This window comes from Podarcis vaucheri (assembly GCF_965113315.1).
Source record: "Podarcis vaucheri genome assembly, chromosome: 8".
Classification (NCBI taxonomy): Eukaryota; Metazoa; Chordata; class Lepidosauria; order Squamata; family Lacertidae; genus Podarcis; species Podarcis vaucheri.
In genome coordinates, this window is record NC_138766.1 from 94,179,365 (window position 1) to 94,199,756 (window position 20,392).

Consider the following 20,392-nt stretch of genomic DNA (forward strand, 5'->3'; position numbering starts at 1 on the left):
TTTACCGGGGAATAATTCTTTATTTCCTCACCACCCAAGACACACGCGCAGAGTCTGCCACTCCCTAGCACTGGTCTTCTGCCTTGGTGCCATAGACCTCCACCTCGCACAAGGTCAGGTATTCGGCCCTTCCCGGGATGTGGATGCTCACATAGCGGCCCTTGAGCCAATTGCAATACAAGGTGCTGACGGAGCCAAGGCTGGTGTCTGTGATGGTCCCACAGCTGCAGAGAGAAAGTGGAGGGGAATTCAAAACAGCTCAGTCTATGGGGATCTTCATATATTTATTCATACGTTTTGTTTCTATGCCGCTTTGTTTCAGCCCCCACCCATTCCTATCGCTCAAAGGTGGCTTCTCACATTCCCCAATTTTCATTATTAACCACTAGCGTTGTTTTCAGGGTCCACTGCATGCCCTGGTCTTCACAAAGACTGAGGGGCCAGATATCTGTGCCAAGGCAGGACAAGGGGCGTCTAATGGATCTCCGAGGGATTGGAGGAAGGGCAGCGCCTGGTGGCCAGTGGCTTCTGGCCGAAGAGAGCAGACAGGAGGCGGCCAGGTGGAGTCCGAGGAGGACCCAGGAGCAGGGGGCCGTGGGGGTCAAGGGGGGTGAGGAGCTGATGGCGGAGCAGAGCTTTGGCTAAGGAAAGCCCAACTTCACAGAGGAGGGAGAAGTGAGGTGAATTGGCGATGTGATGAAGAGGTCGGGAGGAGGAGAGGAGACCAAGGAAGCCTTGACTCCATCCCTGAAGGAGGGATTGGGGTGGGGGGTGTTTTTATTTATGGCCTGTCTTTTCCCCTGATGGGACTCAGCATGGCTTTGTCAGGAGTGCGTACAGGAGCCAGGCCCTGTGACCAATAGGACTCTGCAGGACTGGGGCCTCCCTATGTTTGTTCTGGAGAGGCAAGGTGCGGCCGCACAGGTGAGGCGACTTGGTAACTCACTGTACCTGGTGGCAAGAGCAGGGAAGGGATATAAGGCCAGCATTTTGCCTTTGGCTCTTTGCCACAGCAAGACGTTCCCTGCCTTGCTGCATTTGGCTTCTTGCCTCCTGACCCTCAGACCCTTGGCTTCTTGATCCTCAGACCCCTGACTTCGCAACTCCCTGCTTCTTGACCCTCGGACCCCTGACTTCGTGACTCCCTGCTTCTTGACCCTCGGACCCTTGACTTCCCAACTCCCTGCTTCTTGACCCTCGGACCCCTGACTTCGTGACTCCCTGCTTCCTGACCCTCGGACCCTTGGCTTCTTGACTCCCTGCTTCCTGACCCTTGGACTCTTGGCTCCTGACTCCTGGCTTCTGGACCCCCGTTCCTGCTCCCACCCCTCCATCTTGCCCTCGGTCCCAATGTCCCCAGCCGGGACTTTGATCACCTGTGAACTGGACCGTGACAGGCTTACAGATAAAAAGAAGAACCGCAAAACACATGGAAAAGCAATCATTACCACCCTACCCCAATTAAACGTTGGTAGAATTAAAACTGTACACATCATGTTTGCTGGGACCTGTGTAGAGGAGGGTGACCGAGATGGCCAAGAGTCTGGGAACCAAGTCTTAATGAGGAACAGTTGATGGAATTGGGGATGTTTAGCCTAGAAAGGGAAATATGAGAGCCATCTCCAAATATCTCAAGAGCTGTCACCTGGAAGATGGAGCAAGCTTCTTTTCTCCTGGGGTGGAGGGGAGGATCTGAACCAAGGACTCCATGTTACAAGAAGGGAGATTTCTGGAAGGAGATTTTGGGAAGAGGCAACTGGTACTTACAGGGGGTTGGACTTGCCATGGTCAGCCACAGAGTCTCCCACGCGGATCTCAGCTCCCTGGAGTCTCTCACCGCAGCAGTCCCCGCGGTTCTTCACCACCACAGCAGAGATGGCGTACTGCTGGCCCAAGTCCACGTGCCACCAGGGCTCCGTGTCCAGCTGCGTGTGGGTGCAGGTGCCCGTTTTATACCAGTCCCCACCGCAGTTCCCATCCACGGCTTTGCTTGCTGCTCCAATAATCTCGTGAGGGAAGACGGAGGACTGACAGGTTGGGCGGCCTCTGGCCAGGTTGCGAGCTGGAGTCAGGGAATGAGAGAAAGAAGATGGGGACAAGGACAAATAATAATGCAATAAGAGATCAGCCCATCTCATCCACTCAAATACTTCTGGGAAGCCCCCAAGCAGGACAGGCTTGCTTGTAATAAAACTCCAAAGTGTTGCTTTGACCCATAGACTGGCCCTTGCGTCCCCCATGTCTTACCAATGCCTTGCAGTTCTGGCTTGCAGCTCTGGGCCTCCGCCTGGCCTGCCAGGAGCACCAGGGCCAGCAGCCAAGTCCAGGTGGGGAGCATCCTGCAAGGGCAGAGTGGAGATGGCAGTGAGGGACAGCCCCCTGCAGGAGCCCTGGGGGTCTGCCCCCCCCCTTAGCAGCCTCAGAGGGCTTTGCTTGCAGCCAGGAGTGCTGAAGAGGCATTCAGGTCAATCAAGGACCACGTTGGGCGGGAGAACGGTTGTCGTCCTCCAAAGATTCCTTACAGTCCTATATAAGCCCTGAACAATAGCAATGCCATTTCAGATCTGCCCCTTCAGGGCCAAGACTTCTAGGCATGTTCTAGGCTTCAAGGCTCACATTCAGTGGATTTCCCAAACTTACCTTGGCTCTCTTTCTTGGGATCAGCGCCTGTTGTCCTTCTTGGTGGCTTGGCAAGCCCAGGTTTTCCTCTTGAAACTGAGACAGAGACCTCCCTGCTTCCAGCTGAGTCCTGTCCCCTTTTATCCCCTTTCAAACAGGCAGTTCCTGTTTGACTCAGAGCAGCCCAACCAATCAGGAAGGCGGGAATTTGGCTATCAAGATCCACTGTTTACATCCGTCTTGTGTGGTTTCTACATCTCTGCCAAGAGGGGGAATCTGCACCGCCTTATCACCAGGGGATCTGCCTTGAGTTTAGCAATATATCCTTGTTGCATTTAGAGGGAAGGTGGATGCTAAAGTGAGTACAGTAATGCCTTTAGTTGAATGTGCTTTGGGTTGAGTGCGTTGCGCTCCGCGGCAACCCGGAAGTAACGGAACCCATGCATGCGCAGACACGCCGCCGCATCTTGCGTTCTGTTCAGGATGTGAACGGGGCTCCAGAACAGATCCCGTTCGCATCCCAAGGTACCACTGTATTGGACGCAGCCAGTCTGGGATTTCCTGAGCCCTGCCATGACCACCACACTCTGTCATCTATGGCAGTTGAGTGCCAGACGGCCACTAAGGCCTTCTATGGCTGCTAGTCATGGTGACAATGTTCTTCCTCCTCTGAAGGCCAATTGCTGGGAACCACAAGTAGCGAGAGTGCTGTTTTGCTCCTCTCCTTCTGGTGGGCTTCCCATGGGCACCTGGTTGGCAACGGAGATAACAGGATTCTGGACGAGGAGATGGACCTCTGGTCTGATCCAGAAGGTTGCTATGAAATTCTTAAGAGAGCCTCTTGACCTCACATAGGTAGACTTTGTTTACAAAGCTCTTGTACTGCCAACCTTACTGTATGCTTGTGAAACATGGACCACTTATAAACACCTTCTCCAACTCCTCAAAAGATTCCATCAACGGTGTCTCTGAAAATTTTTACACATCACTTGGGAAGACAGGTGAACTAATGCCAGTGTACTGGAAGAAGCAAAGATCACCAGTGTCAAAGCAATGATTCTTCCCATGGCTGGGATGTGGCCAAAATAAATATGGCTTTAAGTGTTTGTTCAAGCATGTGTTAAATGAGAAATTGGAGGCTTCATATATTCAAATCACTTGGCACTGCCTAGGGTCAAATATTACTTCCTTTTGCAGGTCAGAGTCTGCGTCTAGTTGCAGGGGACAGAGAGTTCTAGGAGTCCAGAAATTTCATTTTTTTGAAGGCAAGTTCCAGTCCCTTGGAGATTTACACTTCTCAGAATAATTAAGCAAGTCTGGATTTGACTTAAACTAGGTTTAAATGTGTTGTTTAGACATGCTAAGCTGCCCAGTGGTTGTCCCAATTCACCTTCCTGCCATGTCTTTAAACTCACCTCCTTTTTAATTATTTTTTGACCTTGTTATGAAAAAAATTCCGGGGTGAGAGACTACTCAACAGTCCAGCTCATCGAAGTGCAAGTCCCCTGTGGGTCCATGCAGTCAGAGTGGCTGGGGAGGCCCAGCCAGATGGGCGGGGTATAAATAATAAATTATTATTATTATTATTATTATTATTATTATTATTATTATTATTATTATTATTATTATTATTATTATTATTAAAAGAAGGAAGTTCCAGCCAAGTAATTTGGAGCAAAACAGCAGTCAGTAGACCATTATCTTTACTGTTGTGCAACAGGTCCCCCCAGGAGTAAGAACCCCTAGCATGAGGTGACATTGACTTTTAAACCTTCCCTCCTTCCCCCAGAATACACTTCAAGAGGCATCGCTGAGACATCATCACTACATCACTAGCATGTCACAAATGGGGGGGGGTAAACAAGTTCAACATTAGGTCACTTTCTCAGACCCCTTTCCCAACACCTCTTAAGTCCCCATCACCGAAAGAACAATAAAACTCTTGACATCTCCTTGCCCTCAGTCTGGAGATGGGCTTTCAGAACACCTGACTTGCTCAACCGCCTCTGCGGATGTCTAGTGTTGCCCCCCTGGTCGCTCCCTGGGTGGGGGGCTGTGTCTGTGCTCTCATGCTTGGGGAATTATGGCGGGGTGCCCTGTTCCTGCTGCCTACATGACTTCCCACCTCTTGGTTCATGGAGGGAGGTGGAGCCCAATTTCACCTTTCTTTAAGGGTTAAAATGGCCTTGGAATGAGAAGAGCGGGTAAAAGTATGGATTTTCTACGAATTATCTTCCCTGAGCTGTCAAGTCGAAAGGATGGTGTTATGTACTGAGTTGGATAGGATCCAAAATGCAGCAGTCTGATTGGTCCTAGAACAATAGGCTCCAGAATGCAGCAGTATGATTGGTCCGCAGGAGCCACCCAATCCAGCTCCAGGTGGAAGTGAATCCGTAACCTGATTGGCCTGCAGGAGAATCCCAGTATTAGCCAATCACGTGGGGCCCATTGTGTAAATAATGTATATAAAGCAGATATTTTGGGGGAACATTCATTCCTCGCTACTATGAGCTGAATAAAGAGCATGAAATCCACACTCCGAGTATATTTCAGATACATTCAGGCATAATATTTGTAATGAGTGCCTCCTTCCTCCTGCCATTTTGCCTCCCTGAGGTAGGAGACCCCCCCCAGAGCTGCTTCCCACTGAGATCTGGGCTGGGAAGAGGGAGAGGCCACCTTTATAGCCAGGCAACTGACAGGTGCCTTTGTGATATCATAGACAACCCATAGCCAATGGAAGCAGCCAACCAGCTACAAATCCACCTAACAGTTACCTCATTCAACCCACATTTTACCAGCTTCCTCGAGAGAATATCATAGAGGACTTTGTCCAAAGAACTTACTGAAATCAAGATACGCTATGTCCACAGCATTCCCCTGATCTACCAAGCTTGTTACTCCATCAAAAAAAAGAAAAAAAAAGAAAAAGAAATTGGGTTCATCTGACATGACTTATCACTGAGAAACCTATGCTGGATCTTTAGAATCACAGCATCCTTTTCTAAGTTCTCATAGACTGACTGTTGAATTATCTGTTCTCGGACCTTTCCTGGTGTCAATGTCAAGCTCACTGGTGGGTGGTGATATATATGTGGAAATAAACCAGATGGAGGAATCCATCTGTTCCATGGCACAGAGCAACTGCATTCCTGCATTGCAGTTGGACTAAATGACCTCTCAACTCTACAATTCTTTGATTAGGCTAATCATGGTTCTTAAGTAGTCAGCCAAAGCCATTGGCTGACAAACAGACTGGTTTGCAAGCCTGTTCTTATACATTCCACCCACACAGATGCAGCTTCCAGACTGACCCTGCTAAACCTACATCATACACCAAAACTGACCAGGGCTACCCAAGGCCCTGTTGTTGTTTAGTCGTGTCTGCCTCTTTGTAACCCCCTGGACCAGAGCACGCCAGGCCCTCCTGTCTTCCACTGCCTCCTGCAGTTTGGTCAAACTCATGCTGGTAGCTTTGAGAACACTGTCCCACCATCTCGTCCTCTGTCGTCCCCTTCTCCTTGTGCCCTCCATCTTTCCCAACATCAGGGTCTTTCCCAGGGAGTCTTCTCTTCTCCTGAGGTGGCCAAAGTCTTGGAGCCTTAGGTTCAGGATCTGTCCTTCCAGTGAGCACTCAGGGCTGATTTCCTTACCAAGGCCCTAGTCCCTAGCGAATTCTGAACAAATGTTTTCATGATTCACAGTGGGCAAAAATGGCACCTTGTGTTTCTGGGGTGGGGCAGGGGGAGACATTTCCACTTTAATTAAAAAGTTCAACACTGAAGTCTTACACAAGGTGAGTGTTTGCACAAGTAAGCCTTGCACACCACTGATAAACAGGTCTTGAGCAATACCTCTGCAATCATCAAAAAACCCCAAAGACTCAGGATTAACGGAAGAAAGTTCAGGCAGAGTAGCATGATTTCGGCAGCACTGTGTGTGGGGGTGTGTGCCCTTGGTGGGGGCCACGTTTGCGAACATCTAGTTCTGCCCCTGCTGGTGCTAAAATCCTGCTTGTGGCTCCCCACAGGCAACTTTTCAGCCCCTTTGAGAACAGGACTAGATGGGTCCGATCCGGCGAGCTATGATGTTGTTGTTGTTGTTGTTGTAAAATATGACCATCCCATAGAGAAAGATGACTCAAGTCTTCACCATCAGAAGAGCAGCTTCTAGGTCATTGGTTTGGGGAGAAATAGGAGTTCCCCCTGTGTGTGTGTGTTGGGGGAAAAGACACGATTTGGGTTTGTGTCTGACCCACAGACAAGCTCCCTTCTTGCAACTTTTCCCAACACCTGGCAGTTCAGGCTTGCAGCTCTGGGAATCCCCTTCCAGGAGTGCCTGGACCAGCCGCCAAGTCCAGGTGAGTGACCTCCTGCCAGGAGGAAGGGGGTCATGCTGGAGCCATCGGGGTCTGCCTCCCTCTGAGCATCAGGAAGAGTAAGAAGATGGGAAAGGTGGGCTCAGAGCCAGCCAGGAATGCTGAGAGGAGGCCTTCAGAGGAATCAAGGGCCCTGTTGGCCAGAGAGCTCCATGCGCTTCCTCAAATGGCCGTGGCGGGGGAACATGAGTGGCGCAAAAGCATTCCTGTTCAGTCCATATATATATACACACACACACACAGACACACACACATTTTTATTGGGGTTTTTTTCCTAACATATCATTTTCAACAATCATATAACATAACTTCTTCTCTTATACAATATTTTAGACTTCCGTCAACTCCTCTGATGATTTTTCATTCTTTATCACTTATTCTGCATTTCTTAATTTCTCTATTACTCTTAATCATCATTAACTAATAACTCTCCTCGTAGTCTTTCTTGCAATATTTCAAATCGTCCTCCTTACAGAACTTCCTGCAGTCCTACTAGCGCGATCTGTTCATTACAATTACTTTTCAAATAGTTCACATATTTACTCCAGTCTTCTAAGAATCTCTGGTCCCACAGGTTTTGAACCTTTCCTGTTAATTTATCTAATTCTGTATAGTCCATGTGTTCCTGTTCAGTCCTTGTCAGCATGGAAATGGAGTGAGCGGGAGAGAAAGAGAGAGTTCTGGAAAATTACGAAAAAAATGGCAATGCTTGCATTAGCATGCTATTGTTACACGTTAAAGAATATGCGGTTGAGTAAGTTTGGGGAAGTCAGTGAGGTGTGGCAGCTGTGGGATGGGATTAAATTTGTGGTTTGGTGACCATTGAAATGGGGAACCTGGAAACTAAGGCAAAAGGTTAAAGGGGGGGGCAGGAGACCATTCAGTTGGAGAGAGCATGGCGCTGGTTAGAAACTGCTGAGAAGATAAGAGTCCACGTGGACTCTCCTCCTCTGGAGGCTTCTAAGCAGAGGTTGGATGGACATCTGCCATAGATGCTTTCATTGAGATGACCCAACTCCCAAATTCTAGGATTCTATGTAGGTAAATGTATGAAAGATTTGAATTTTATGCGCTTGGGGTCTCTTGCCTGAACCGTGAGGTTGGCAGGACAGCATTCCTGATCTGAAGCTCCCTGCCTTGTTGAGCGACTGTCAGAGATGTCTAAAGGTGCAGCTGCTCTGGCCAAGGGAGCTGAGGACTCTGGGCCCAAGAGAAAAGGTTGTCTGATAACCTCAAGAGATACCGTACTTTTCCGTGTATAAGACTAGGGTTTTTTTATTTTAAGAATAGGTTCAAATTTGTGGGTCGTCTTATACACAGATACAATCTCCCTCCATTTTCTCAATTTGGAGTCCCCCAAAATAGGGGGTGTCTTATACGTGGGGTTTTTTATTTTAAAAATGGGTTCGAATTTGTGGGTCGTCTTATACACAGATACAATCTCCCCCCCCCATTTTCTCAATTTGGAGTCCCCCAAAATAGGGGGTGTCTTATACCTGGGGGCAGGTTATACATGAAAAAATATGGTAAATGCCAGGCCGGAAGGTGAATTAAGGCAGTCTGTACTGCAAATCTAATTCACATTCAGACTTGCTTATTTACCCTGAGACCTTTTTTCATGACTTCCCCAAAAAATACTTCATGGTAGCCAACTAGGTTTTACTCAGAGCTATCATTTAAATTAAAAGACATAACTTAGGGTGCACCACACTTTTACTTGAGCCACATTTTGATTGCATTGTGTACCAATTAATTTCCCTGGGTCTGAGAGCTTTTCATGGTTCAGCAGCCAGTAATTTTTCAAGGAAACTTGTGGAGTATTTTCTATTCTATTCTATTCTATTCTATTCTATTCTATTCTATTCTATTCTATTCTATTCTTTAGAGCCTTAAAGTGCAAGCCTTTACTACTGAGAAGAATTAAGTCTCACTGAGTTCAATAGGTCTTACTCTCTGGTATGCTCCTGATCATCATCACATTTTCTTCTTCTTCAACTACTCCTACTACTACTATAATGTGTGTGTGAGTGGGTGCCAAACTGAGTCTTTGACCCGGGTGAAAGAAAGCCTCGTTTCACCCCTGCAGGAGGGTCATCCTGGGGGTGCCCCAGGATAGCCAGAAAAGGAATGGGGAAGCTGCAGGCAGGGAAAGAGAAGTAGCAGGAGCACAGTGGATCAATATCAAACCACAATTATCAGCTGGTCAACATGTGTCAGGTCAGGCATAGTCTCAACGAGAAATGTGTACATAGTTATTTACCATATATTCAATCAGCCTTTTCTAGTCTTCTTTCAATGTATGTTCTTCTTGTTCTCTTCTTCTATATGTTAAGTTGACAGAATATGTGCAGCTTGCAGACTTAACATACGGAACATGCATTTCCCAGACATAAGCACTGCTCTCCTAGACCACGTCCGAACGCCCCCCTTTGCACATGCAGACACACGCCATCTGCCATCCCATGAAGAATGTCTGTGGACGCATTCACCCACCAGCCGCTCTCCATTCATAAACACACACAAACATACCAGCTTCAAGCCATGAATATCCACACCACTTCTGTCAACTGACTTCCAAAGGTGACCTTCAACCAGCTGACATCTGCGGTACCTTCTGGCACCCACTGAATCCATGAATTTGTCCAGTCTTCTTTTAAAGCCATCTACCATAGTTCTCTATCCTTTCTCACCATCTTTCTACCCCTACGCCCTCCTGCTTTTCCTCTCAGCAATCCATGTCTGTTTGTGACATCACAGAAGCTTTTGTTGGGAAACTGCCAGGGAGATAACGTCCATCATGGCCCCCAAGCCGGAGTTCGGAGATTCCATCGGCCTCCCGTAGTCACGCAGATCCAACAGTTAGGGGCACAAAGCCTTAGAAATTCCTAGCCACATTCCAGGGCTTGGTGCACCCTCTTTCAGCAGAAACACAGCCAAAAGCTTGCATCACAGAAGAGCATAATTTACAGACTTTATTTAGCGTTTAACAGAACAAAAGAAAACACGTCCATTCTGTCAGCGTCTCTGACCGACTGGCATCGAAAGGAAACAACAGCAGAACAAAAACATCCTGTGAACAGGACATGCGCAGACTCTGTTACTCACAAAGCCTGCTCCCTTTTAAGGTGGAACGGAAATATCCTAACATCCTCCCCCTTTCCGTGTAACCTGTTGTACCTGTGGTTCACCCAATTGCAACCTTTGTACATAAACTTTAAGTTGTTCTTTGTTAACAACCTTGGACAACAGATCAGCAGAAATTTCATTTCCTGCCATGTAGGACACCTGAATCAGTCCTTTCTGAATACACTCTCTTGCACGATGTAGCTTAATCTGCAAGTACTTGGTTCTCTGCTTGCAACTCTCGGAGTTCAGCAAAGCCAAACACGATCTATTGTCTTGATACACTTGTATAGGACATTTCACAGACACCCTGATGTCCTTAAACAGTTGCATCAACCATTCACAATCCATGAGTGAAAATGACAGAGCATTGAGTTCTGCTTCACAGGAACTTAGGCTCACTGTTGTTTGCTTTTTGCACAACCAGTCAAACAGGCAGTGGTTGTACATGTAGCATACTCCAGAAGTGCTTGTACCATCTGTGGTGTCACTTCCAAAACTTGCATCTGCAAAGATTTCAAGACCTCCAGTCTTCTGACTGGTGAACCTCAGCCTGTAGTGCATAGTCCCTTTCAAATAGCGGGCTATGCGCTTCAGAGCTTTCCAATCCTGAACTGTAGGATTGTTGGCATGTCTGCTAAGCAGATTACAGCTTACAGCTATGTCAGGTCTTGAACATCTGGCAATGAAATTCAGCTTGCCTAGAATGCATCTGTACAGCGTTGTGTCAGAAAACGCTTCAGCAGTACTGTCTACCTGGTAACCTGTCACCATCGGTGTGTCTGCTGGGTTTGCATCAACCAAATTCAACCTGGTTAACACATCAGCAATTTTCTGTGTTTGGTGTACCAGAAAATTACCTGCTTGGTCCTTCTCCACCTGCAGAGAAAGATAGTTGGATACCTCACCAAGATCCTTCATGTCAAAGTGCTCCTTCAGCTGAGCTAGGGTGCTTTGGTAAAAAGCCTGATTCTTCCAAAACATCAGAAGATCATCAACAAAACATAAACAATACAGTTTGTTTTGCCCCTCCTCCTTGACAAACACACATGGATCAGCTTTGCCCTGGTGAAAACCTAGAGAAAGCAATGTCTCAGTGAGTTTTGTGTTCCAACACCTGGCACTCTGCTTGAGACCATATAAGGATTTCCGCAGTTTACAGACCATTCCCTTCTGTATCTGCATCCCATCAGGTGGAAGCATGAACAGCTCCTCCCCCAAAATCCCGTACAAAAAAGCTGTATTAATGTCATGATGGGTAACATGCAGTTTCTCCTCCGCAGCGACCTTGAGCATCAGACGAATGCTCTCATATTTGACTGTGGGAGAGTAGGTCTCGTGGTAATCCTGTCCTGGTACCTGTGAAAAACCTCTGGCAACCAATCTGGCTTTGTGTCTGACTACCTTGCCATTCTGGTCTGTCTTGGCCTTGAAGACCCATTTGCTGCCAACCAGTCTCATTCCTGGGACTACCGGTACCAGTTCCCAAGTTTGGTTCCTGTTCAAGGAATCAACTTCAGCCTTCATGGCATTAAGCCAAGGCTCAGAATCTTTAGAGGTTAACTCCTGAACCTCTTTGAAGCTTGAAGGTTCCCACACCTTCTCTGAGCTACTAAGAACAGCAGTTGCTGTCTTAGCAAACTCATCAGCATACCTCTTTGGAGGTCTGCCTTTGGTCGCCCTTTCAGACCTACGTACTAGACGCAAGTCTTCTGGACTCATCTCCTCTTTCTTAGGAGAAAAATGACCAATGGTGAACAGTGGTTCTTCCAGTTCATTGTCAGACGCATCAGATGGTCTGACTGAGGCCTTTGCGCTCTCGTAGTCTGCTGTGTCATCACTGTCACTGACACCAGCAGCAGCGCCGCCCACTGAACTGGAATCCGAACTCTGATGATCATCATCATCATCATCCTCATCCTCATCCTCATCATCTTCATCATCCTCAGCAGCTTTCTCATCTTTAGCTGCTTGCTTGACATCACCTTCATCCTCCTCTGGGTAACTCTGGAAAATTCCCACATTTTCCCCCCACTTAGGATTGTACTCAACACTCCTTGTGAACTTAATGGACTTAGAGTCAGTCATCCATACCCTGTATGCACCTTTTTCGTACCCCATGAACAAACCATGTGCCCCACGCTTCCCAAGCTTGTTGGTTTGTTGTGTGCGTACCCACATGTCCGAACCAAAGATCTTCAGGTGTTTGGTGTTGGGTTTCTTGCCAAACATCTTCTCATAGGGGGTACAACCAATGGGTGATGACAATCTGCGATTAAAGGTGTAAACCAAATTCCCCAGAGCCTCCCCCCAAAACTTATCAGGGAGATTGGCATCATGCAACAAGGTTTTGATTCCTTGCAGCAACGTCTGATTTGCTCTCTCCGCAAGACCATTCATCCATGGCGATCTGGGCGTTGACATGTCATGCTGGATTCCCTTCTCAGTCAGGAAAGCTTCAAACTGCTGAGAAGTGAACTCCCCGCCCCGATCAGTAAACAAACAAGAAATACGTTTACCGTGCACATTCTCCAACCAAGCACAGAATGCCTTAAATTTCGGAAACGCTTGCGATTTCTGTTCGAGCAAAAACACATGAATGAACCTGGAAAAAGAATCAATCAGAATCATGAAGTACCTTGCTCCCCCTAAAGAGGGCGCTAGTGGCCCAACCAGGTCCGCATGCACTAGCTGGTAGGGTTTGGAAGCCTGCCTGCTAGACTCCTTGCCTTTGGGAGCAACCTTCACCTTGTTCTCTGCACAAGATACACATTTCATGTGAAATTTACAGGGTTTGATGTTCAAACCCTCAACCACCTCTGGCATCTTAGCCAGTGCCTTCCAAGAGAGGTGACCAAACCTTCGATGCGCATCGTGAATGCAACCTGCATGAAGAACTTTGTTAGTTTGTGCAACACAACAAGAATCAGCATTAGATACAACAGCAGTGTCATCATAAGTTATATGGAACAAACCATCCATAAACTTTGCATGCAAATAGTCCTCTTTGCCTTTACTGATGACACAGACGCTCCTCTTGAAGGAAATCTGAAAACCACGCCCAGTAAGCTGTGGGACGCTCAGCAAGTTGCTCGCAGCTCCTGGAACATAAAGTACATTACTGATGGTAGTGTACAGACTTGCAAGTTTCACAGTCCCTTCTCCTGCAATTTGCAACGTCCTTCCATCAGCCAGGTGGATCTCACCTTCCTGAGGCTTGAAGGAGATAAAGAGATGCCGATCCTTCGAGATGTGGCAATTCGCACCTGAATCAACAATAAACCTGCCTTTGGCTGTTGGAGCAGTCTTTACAGCAAGCAAACCCTTGTTTTCCAGCGCTGTGGGCTTTTGCAGCTTGCCCCCCTGCTGCTCCTGGCCAGCAGACGTGCCTTTAGCCTTTGGTGAAGCAGTGCCAGCAAGCAAAACCTTGCTTTCCACTGGCGTGGGCTTTTGCAGCTTGCCCCCCTGCTTCTGGTCAGCAGACGTGCCTTTAGCCTTTGGTGAAGCTGTGCCAGCAAACAACGCTTTGTTTTTCCCTGGCTCTTCACCCTCCCTCTGCTCCTGGTCATCTGCCGATGTCTGCCTGTGTTTACCTTTGCCTTTCCGGCCTCTGCAAAGGCGATGGCCTTGGTTCTCACGAGAACCAGAGCTCTCAGCTGCCGACTCCTTGGCTCCCCCTGGAGGCTGGAATGCTGCCTGGGATGACGTGACGGTCAGCTCCCCCTGCAGCTTGCAACCGGTGCCCTCAGCATCCCTGGATTCATTCGCATTCTGGGAAACAGCTAGGACCTCCGATGCAGTCAAACTCTGGGCTGGGATTATTGGCTTGTGAGCTTTCAACAAAGCATACCACATTCCACGTGCAGTGGTGTTGCCAGCCAGTGTCTTAATTTCCTCAAGAGATACGGATAGGACTATTACGTCAATCGCTTTCGAATTCTGGCCTTTCCATCTCTCTGTCAGAGGAACTGGGGGGGGGCTTCAGAAACGACATGCCACACCCCAAACTGACGCAGCAAACTCTCACACCATTTTGCCCAGGTTTCATAATTCTGCCCATCCAACTTAGGACACTCAGCATTTGCCTTTGGGCACTGAGTGGCCTCTGAAGCTTCAAAAGCGTGGAAATACTCCATTCCAGCTTTTACTTTAGCCGTGAGTCTATTTTAACTCGAGAGACTCCTTATCTTGGCAGCCATTAATCACGAAGCCTTTTTGGCTCAGCTCCCAGGCCAATTAATCTGCCGGAGATCAAAGACTCCTTGCGAGGTAAAACAGAAAAGCGTCCCTTTGCTTTCGCTTTCCCCCCCTTCATACCTCTCAAACGCAGTCTGTTGCAGCATTTACTCTCCTGTAGGTGCTTTGAATCTGGGCCCATAACCTTGTTGTTGGGAAACTGCCAGGGAGATAACGTCCATCATGGCCCCCAAGCCGGAGTTCGGAGATTCCATCGGCCTCCCGTAGTCACGCAGATCCAACAGTTAGGGGCACAAAGCCTTAGAAATTCCTAGCCACATTCCAGGGCTTGGTGCACCCTCTTTCAGCAGAAACACAGCCAAAAGCTTGCATCACAGAAGAGCATAATTTACAGACTTTATTTAGCGTTTAACAGAACAAAAGAAAACACGTCCATTCTGTCAGCGTCTCTGACCGACTGGCATCGAAAGGAAACAACAGCAGAACAAAAACATCCTGTGAACAGGACATGCGCAGACTCTGTTACTCACAAAGCCTGCTCCCTTTTAAGGTGGAACGGAAATATCCTAACAGCTTTGACATCATCGTAGCCATTACACTTTGACATCATCGTAGCCATTGGCAACTACAGAAACAGCTGCACAACCCCTCATGGGAGGGGGCAAGAAAGAACACTAAACATGTATGCATTTAGAAACTTAGCATTGCATTTGTTTTATATGAAATCAGTCAGACACAGTTTTACTTTTTTTAAAAAAGGCATGACCTAGCCACTGTGAGCCATGCGATGGTCACCTCCAGGGTTATTGTAACTCACTCTATGCAGGGCTGCCCTTGAAGCTGACCCAGAAACTCCAGCGGGTGCAGAATGCTGCGGCAAGACTCCTTACGGGGTCCTCACTGCAGGATCACATTCACCCGGTGCTATACCAGCTGCACTGGCTCCCAGTGGAGTACAGGATCAGGTTTAAGGTACTGGTTTTGACCTTTAAAGCCCTATGCGGCCTAGGACCCTCGTCCTTACAGGACTGCCTCTCCTGGTATGTCCCACGGAGGACCTTACGGCCTTCAGACAAAAACATATTGGAGGTCCCGGGCCACAGGGAGGTTAGGCTGGCCTCAACCAGAGCCAGGGCTTTTTCTGTTGTGGCCCCGATCTGGTGGAACGCTCTGTCACAAGAGACCAGGGCCCTGCGGGACTTGACATCTTTCCGCAGGGCCTGCAAGATGGAGCTGTTCCACCAGGCCTTTGGTCAGGGCACAGCCTGACCCCCTCCTTTGGTAATCCTCAGAATTCTAGCCCAATGATTGCCATTAATTTGATCCTGAACTGATTTTAAAATGAACTGATTTTAGAATGTTGCATTACTTTTATTGTTGTTAGCCGCTCTGAGCCCGGCTTCGGCTGGGGAGGGCAGGATATAAATAAATGATGATGATGATGATGATGAAAATAAACAGCCTTGCTTCAGTCCTGCTGTTCTCTTCATTACTTTCACGATTGGTCTCGGGCAAAACCTCACCAGCTTCCTGAAAGGCAAACAACACGTTGAGTGGGATGGCCTCCGTCCAGCAGCCTCAGCCAGACCCTCCACTGGCTGCTGCCTGGCAACTTCACCCCGGACGTCCTGGTCAACTTCCGCTGGTTTCTACCCATGAATATCCACAGGTTCCATTCACCCTGCGCCCAGAGGATGGCATCTGCCACCCTCTGAGCACGTATTTCCCAGCCACAACACTACTTACCTGGACCACGCCCAAATGCGCCCATTCACACACGCAGACACCCACCATTCGAAACCTCTCATTTGCACTCGCAGACACACGCCATCTGCCATCCCGTGAGGAATGTCTGTGGACACACACACACACAGCTTCAAGTCATGAATATCCACACAGCTTCTGCCAACTGACGTCCAAAGGTGACCTTCAGCCGGCTGTCATCTGCAGCACCTTAGGGCACCCGCTGGCTTCTGCCTGCAAACTCCACCAGCCACCAACACCTGCCGGCTTCTGCCAGGTGTGTTACCAGACACCAGCCAGCTTCTGACTGTGCGAATCGGCTGCCTTCAAGCTGCGATCCCACCCAGCAAGCGAGCTTGCCTTCTGCCTGTTCCTCAGCATCCCATTGCAGGATGAGTGCCTCCTTCCTCCTGCCATTTTGCATCCATGAGGAAGGAGACCTTCCAGAGCTGAGTGCCACAGCTGCTGCACACCGAGGTCTGGGCTGGGAAGAGGGAGAGGCCACCTTTATAGCCAGGCAACTGACAGATGCCTTAGTGACATCATAGACAGCCCCCAGCCAATGGGAGCAGCTGTGGACGCATCACCACAACCTCTTTGGGCATCACAACTGGGGCTGCACCTCAGCAGTGACTTATTTCTTTGTCTGTTGGTTATTAATAACACTGATAGCCCCCCCCCCCCAGTGCTCAGGTGGGGGAGATGTTTGGCCCATCTGCTCAGGGTGTCGTCACGCCCACCCCACTGGGAACCTGGCACGTCCTCCTGGGACAAATCCTGCCACTCACACCTCATCCTGGCTGGCGCCATGGGGCACAGGGCAGAGAGGGGGCCCCAAAGTGTGTGAGGAGCTCCCACCTGGCACTGCCCACCAGTGGGGACAGGAAAGAGGGAGGTGGATTTGGGAGGCATGGAATCAAAAGTGCCCAGCGGAAGCCATGACCCACAGGATTGGGTATTTATGCCCCAGTGTGGACACAGCAGCCATGTCACATTGCCTGCTGGGCACCTTTGGACAGAGTTAATAGAGAGCTTGCCCCCTGCAGATTTGAAGCGGCTGATGTCTCGTTGTGCAGCATCCAGACAACATCCTCCTCATCCAAGTGGCAGCCCAGAGCTCCCCACTCACCAGATTTGTTATAGGAATTCTAGGGTCTCATATATATCAGTCATATGTTCATAAATTTACAAGGCAAACACATATGTAAGTATATAAACCACGTGTCCGAAATAGTACAGGAGAGCAATCCCAATGCCATATTGACTCTCCTAAATTGACCCCAAATATTTCTCTGCAAAGAAGGAAGGAAATGGGGAAGCCTCTCCATTGTCTTCTGCTTACCTGTCTTAAGGGCGTCTTTGTGTATGAACAGGGTGAGCCTGTGACCTGCTTTCAGGAATGGAAGTATTTACCATCCCAAAAGAATGGCCAGGCTGCTCAGGTAAAGCAACCAGTGACCATTGTCAGGTATCCTGGCAGACAGGGTTTCTGCTGTAGACCGCCTCCTTCTGTGATGTATGTATGATGTTTTGGGTGGTGGTCTTGAGCTACAGGGTGGGCAGTTTCAAAAGTCCATATAAGAGCTTGTGCACCATTGTTCAGGGTTCTCCCTTCTGAGTGAGCACCCTGTTGCAACAGTTTTAATAAAGATCAGGCTTACTAGCTGATTTGCTTCTCAATATTCTCTGGTTGGCCTCTGTTATTTTCTCCTACCGATAGGGAACTCACTTAAGGACTCTTTATGGGCTCTTGGATACCCCATAAGGGAAAAGGAGAATTATTTTTCTTATAACACCAGTTTTACCTGAGTGTCACATTCATGACTCCACATGCAGGCACTGGGAAATGTACCAACCAAGCACGTACATAGATCAGCACAGGAAGACCGACCTGAAACCATTTTTGATTCCCAAACGGACCAAATGTTTTCTCTGCAAGGTAAAAGGAAAATGGAAAAGCCTCCCCATTGTCTTTTCCTTCACAAATCCTGCCTTAAGGGTATGTCTGTGGATGAATAGGGTGAGCCTGTGACCTGGCTCAGGAACTAAGTATTTATCATCACAAAAGACTGGCCAGGCTCCCCAGGGTATCCAACCAAGTGACCATTAAACAGGTAACCTGTCAGACGAGATAAACAACGCACTCAGATTTCTGCAGTAGACCGCCTTTTCTGTGATGTAGGCATGATGTATCTGGGGCGGTGGTCTTGAGTTACACCCCTTCTGTGATGTATGCATGATGTATGGAGGGGCAGTCGAGCTCCAGGGCAGGGAATTTAAAATTTCTATATAAGGGCAGGCACACCTTTCTTCTGGGTTCCTCCTCCTTCTCCTGCGTGTGGTGAGTGAGGACCCTGTTGCCACAGATCAATAAAGATCAAGCTTACTAGCTGCTTTGCTTCTCAATATTCTCTGGTTGGCCTCTGTTATTTTCTCCTACCAATAGGGAACCTACATAAGGACTCTATATGGGCTCTTGGATACCCCATAAGGGGAAAGGGGGCAGATTTTTGAGGACAACACCAGCCTGTCCTGGAGCCTGGCCTGCCTCCCTCCTTTGTTTTATGTCCTTTGTAAGCCAGGAGAAGGCGTGAGGAGCGTTGCTGGCCTTGGCCAAAAGCGTGTATCTCACCCTGTGTCCCTCTTCCAGTAATGGGCAGCCAGGGGCCTCCAGGAAGCCTCTCAGGGGGGCTTGAAGGCAACGGAATCTCCCAGCAACTACCCTTAAGAATCTGATAGACTGAACAGATTTGGAATTCACAGCATGTTGTGCACTGAAAGGAAATTATATGAAAATGATGTACCGGTGGTATCTGACTCCTACTAAGCTATTCAAAATGTATAGAACAAGCTCCAATATTTGCTGGAAATGTAAAGAAAAAGAGGCTATCTTTTATCATATGTGGTGGTCATGTAAGGTAACAAAGTCTTTTTGGGAATGAACTGGAAAAATGTTTAAAATAACATTTGTTAAAAAACCAGAAGGTTTTCTACTAGGAATTACAGGTTCCGACATCCCAAAAGACCAGAAAAGACTGTTTATGTATGCGGCAACAGCTGCAAGGATGCCACTAGCCCAAAGATGGAAAGAACCAACAGAACCGACCAAGGAAGAATGGCAAGCCAAACTGTTGGACTATGCTGAAATGGCAAAACCGAATGGGAGACTCAGGAATCAAGAAGATAATGACTTTTAAAAAGAATGGGGGAAATTCATAACTTACTGAGGAGACCATTGTAAACAAATATAAGCGTTAGCTGGACTTTAAAAATAACTTGTAGAGAAACGAAAGACATGGATAATTTAGAGAGATGAAAGCTGTGGAGAACGTAATGATATGTGTGGGATGTTAAACACAAGAGCAGTCAAGTACAACATTCCTAGACTGAACATGATTACACATGGGGAAGAATGTTTGTCCAGCCAACAGGTAAACTTCCTGTTTCCTTCTGGGTTGGGACAGACTTCCTCTGCATGTGACTAGAGGTGGGTGTGGCCTCACCTGTGCAGGAAATGACAAAAGCATAGGACTGGCAGCCATCTCTCTCTCTCTCTCTCTCTCTGACTACACGCATCAAAGAAGCAACATCTGCTTAGCTAAAGATGCTTCCAGCCAAGAGAGGACAAAGGGACTGTCTTCTTATGAGATAGTTTCCAGGTGTATGTTACTTTTCTAAGCTAAGTCTGCCTGTTGGGATCCAACTGTGAACAGAATGATGTGTGAGTAAACTCTTTTTATACTTTTATAGAAGACTGTGTCGTGTCTTATCTTTTATGAGGGAATAAGGGGAAAATACCAGAACAGTTATTATAGAGGCTTCAGCGAGCCTGAGCAAATGCATCTGCTGCAAGTTTAAAAGGGGGAATGTTACTCTGCTAAATTGTGAACATGTTTACACAAGCTGGAAAGGCTATAATCAAAGAATATATCCTCTCCTGCATCCCTGAACATTCCCACAATATGTAGTCTGAGAAAAATTATTTTAAGGACCCATGCAGGGGATAGGGGGAAGCAGAGAGATTCAGAGAATCTCATATATGGATATGGTAAAAGTTTTTTCTCTTCATTATTTTAAATTTGTTCTTGCAAAAACCAATAAAAATATTTCACAAAAAAGAAAAGAATCTGATAGACTGTTTCTGAGTCTGGAGATCCCATAGCCATCATGATCAAGAGCCATACAATGAACAAGGATGAATGAAACTGATTAATGCTGCAGTCGCTTCTCTCTGGCACAGGCAAAATCCTAGACTCTCTGGGTTTTCAGGGCCCAATAAGTCAACTGAAGAGACGAAGGAAGCCCACTCAATGAAAATTTATTGGAGAGACA

The 20,392-nt window shown here is 47.8% G+C and overlaps 1 protein-coding gene across 2 annotated transcripts; it reads right to left on the reverse strand.

The window, feature by feature from the left end:
- On the reverse strand, positions 1 to 16,550 carry LOC309539586 (fucolectin-like). 2 transcript variants are annotated; one of them, XM_082235973.1, is made up of 4 exons: positions 2,641 to 2,784; positions 2,248 to 2,339; positions 1,768 to 2,062; positions 1 to 224 (listed from the first exon to the last, which is right to left on the reverse strand). In XM_082235973.1, exons 2-4 carry the CDS (start codon positions 2,336 to 2,338, stop codon positions 65 to 67), a joined length of 546 nt encoding a protein of 181 aa, XP_082092099.1. In that variant the 5' UTR covers position 2,339; positions 2,641 to 2,784; the 3' UTR covers positions 1 to 64. The 2 variants fall into 2 exon arrangements, with proteins under 2 accessions (XP_082092099.1, XP_082092100.1); XM_082235974.1 differs by lacking the exons at positions 2,248 to 2,339; positions 2,641 to 2,784 and adding an exon at positions 16,421 to 16,550.
- Positions 16,551 to 20,392: the final 3,842 nt, after the last annotated feature.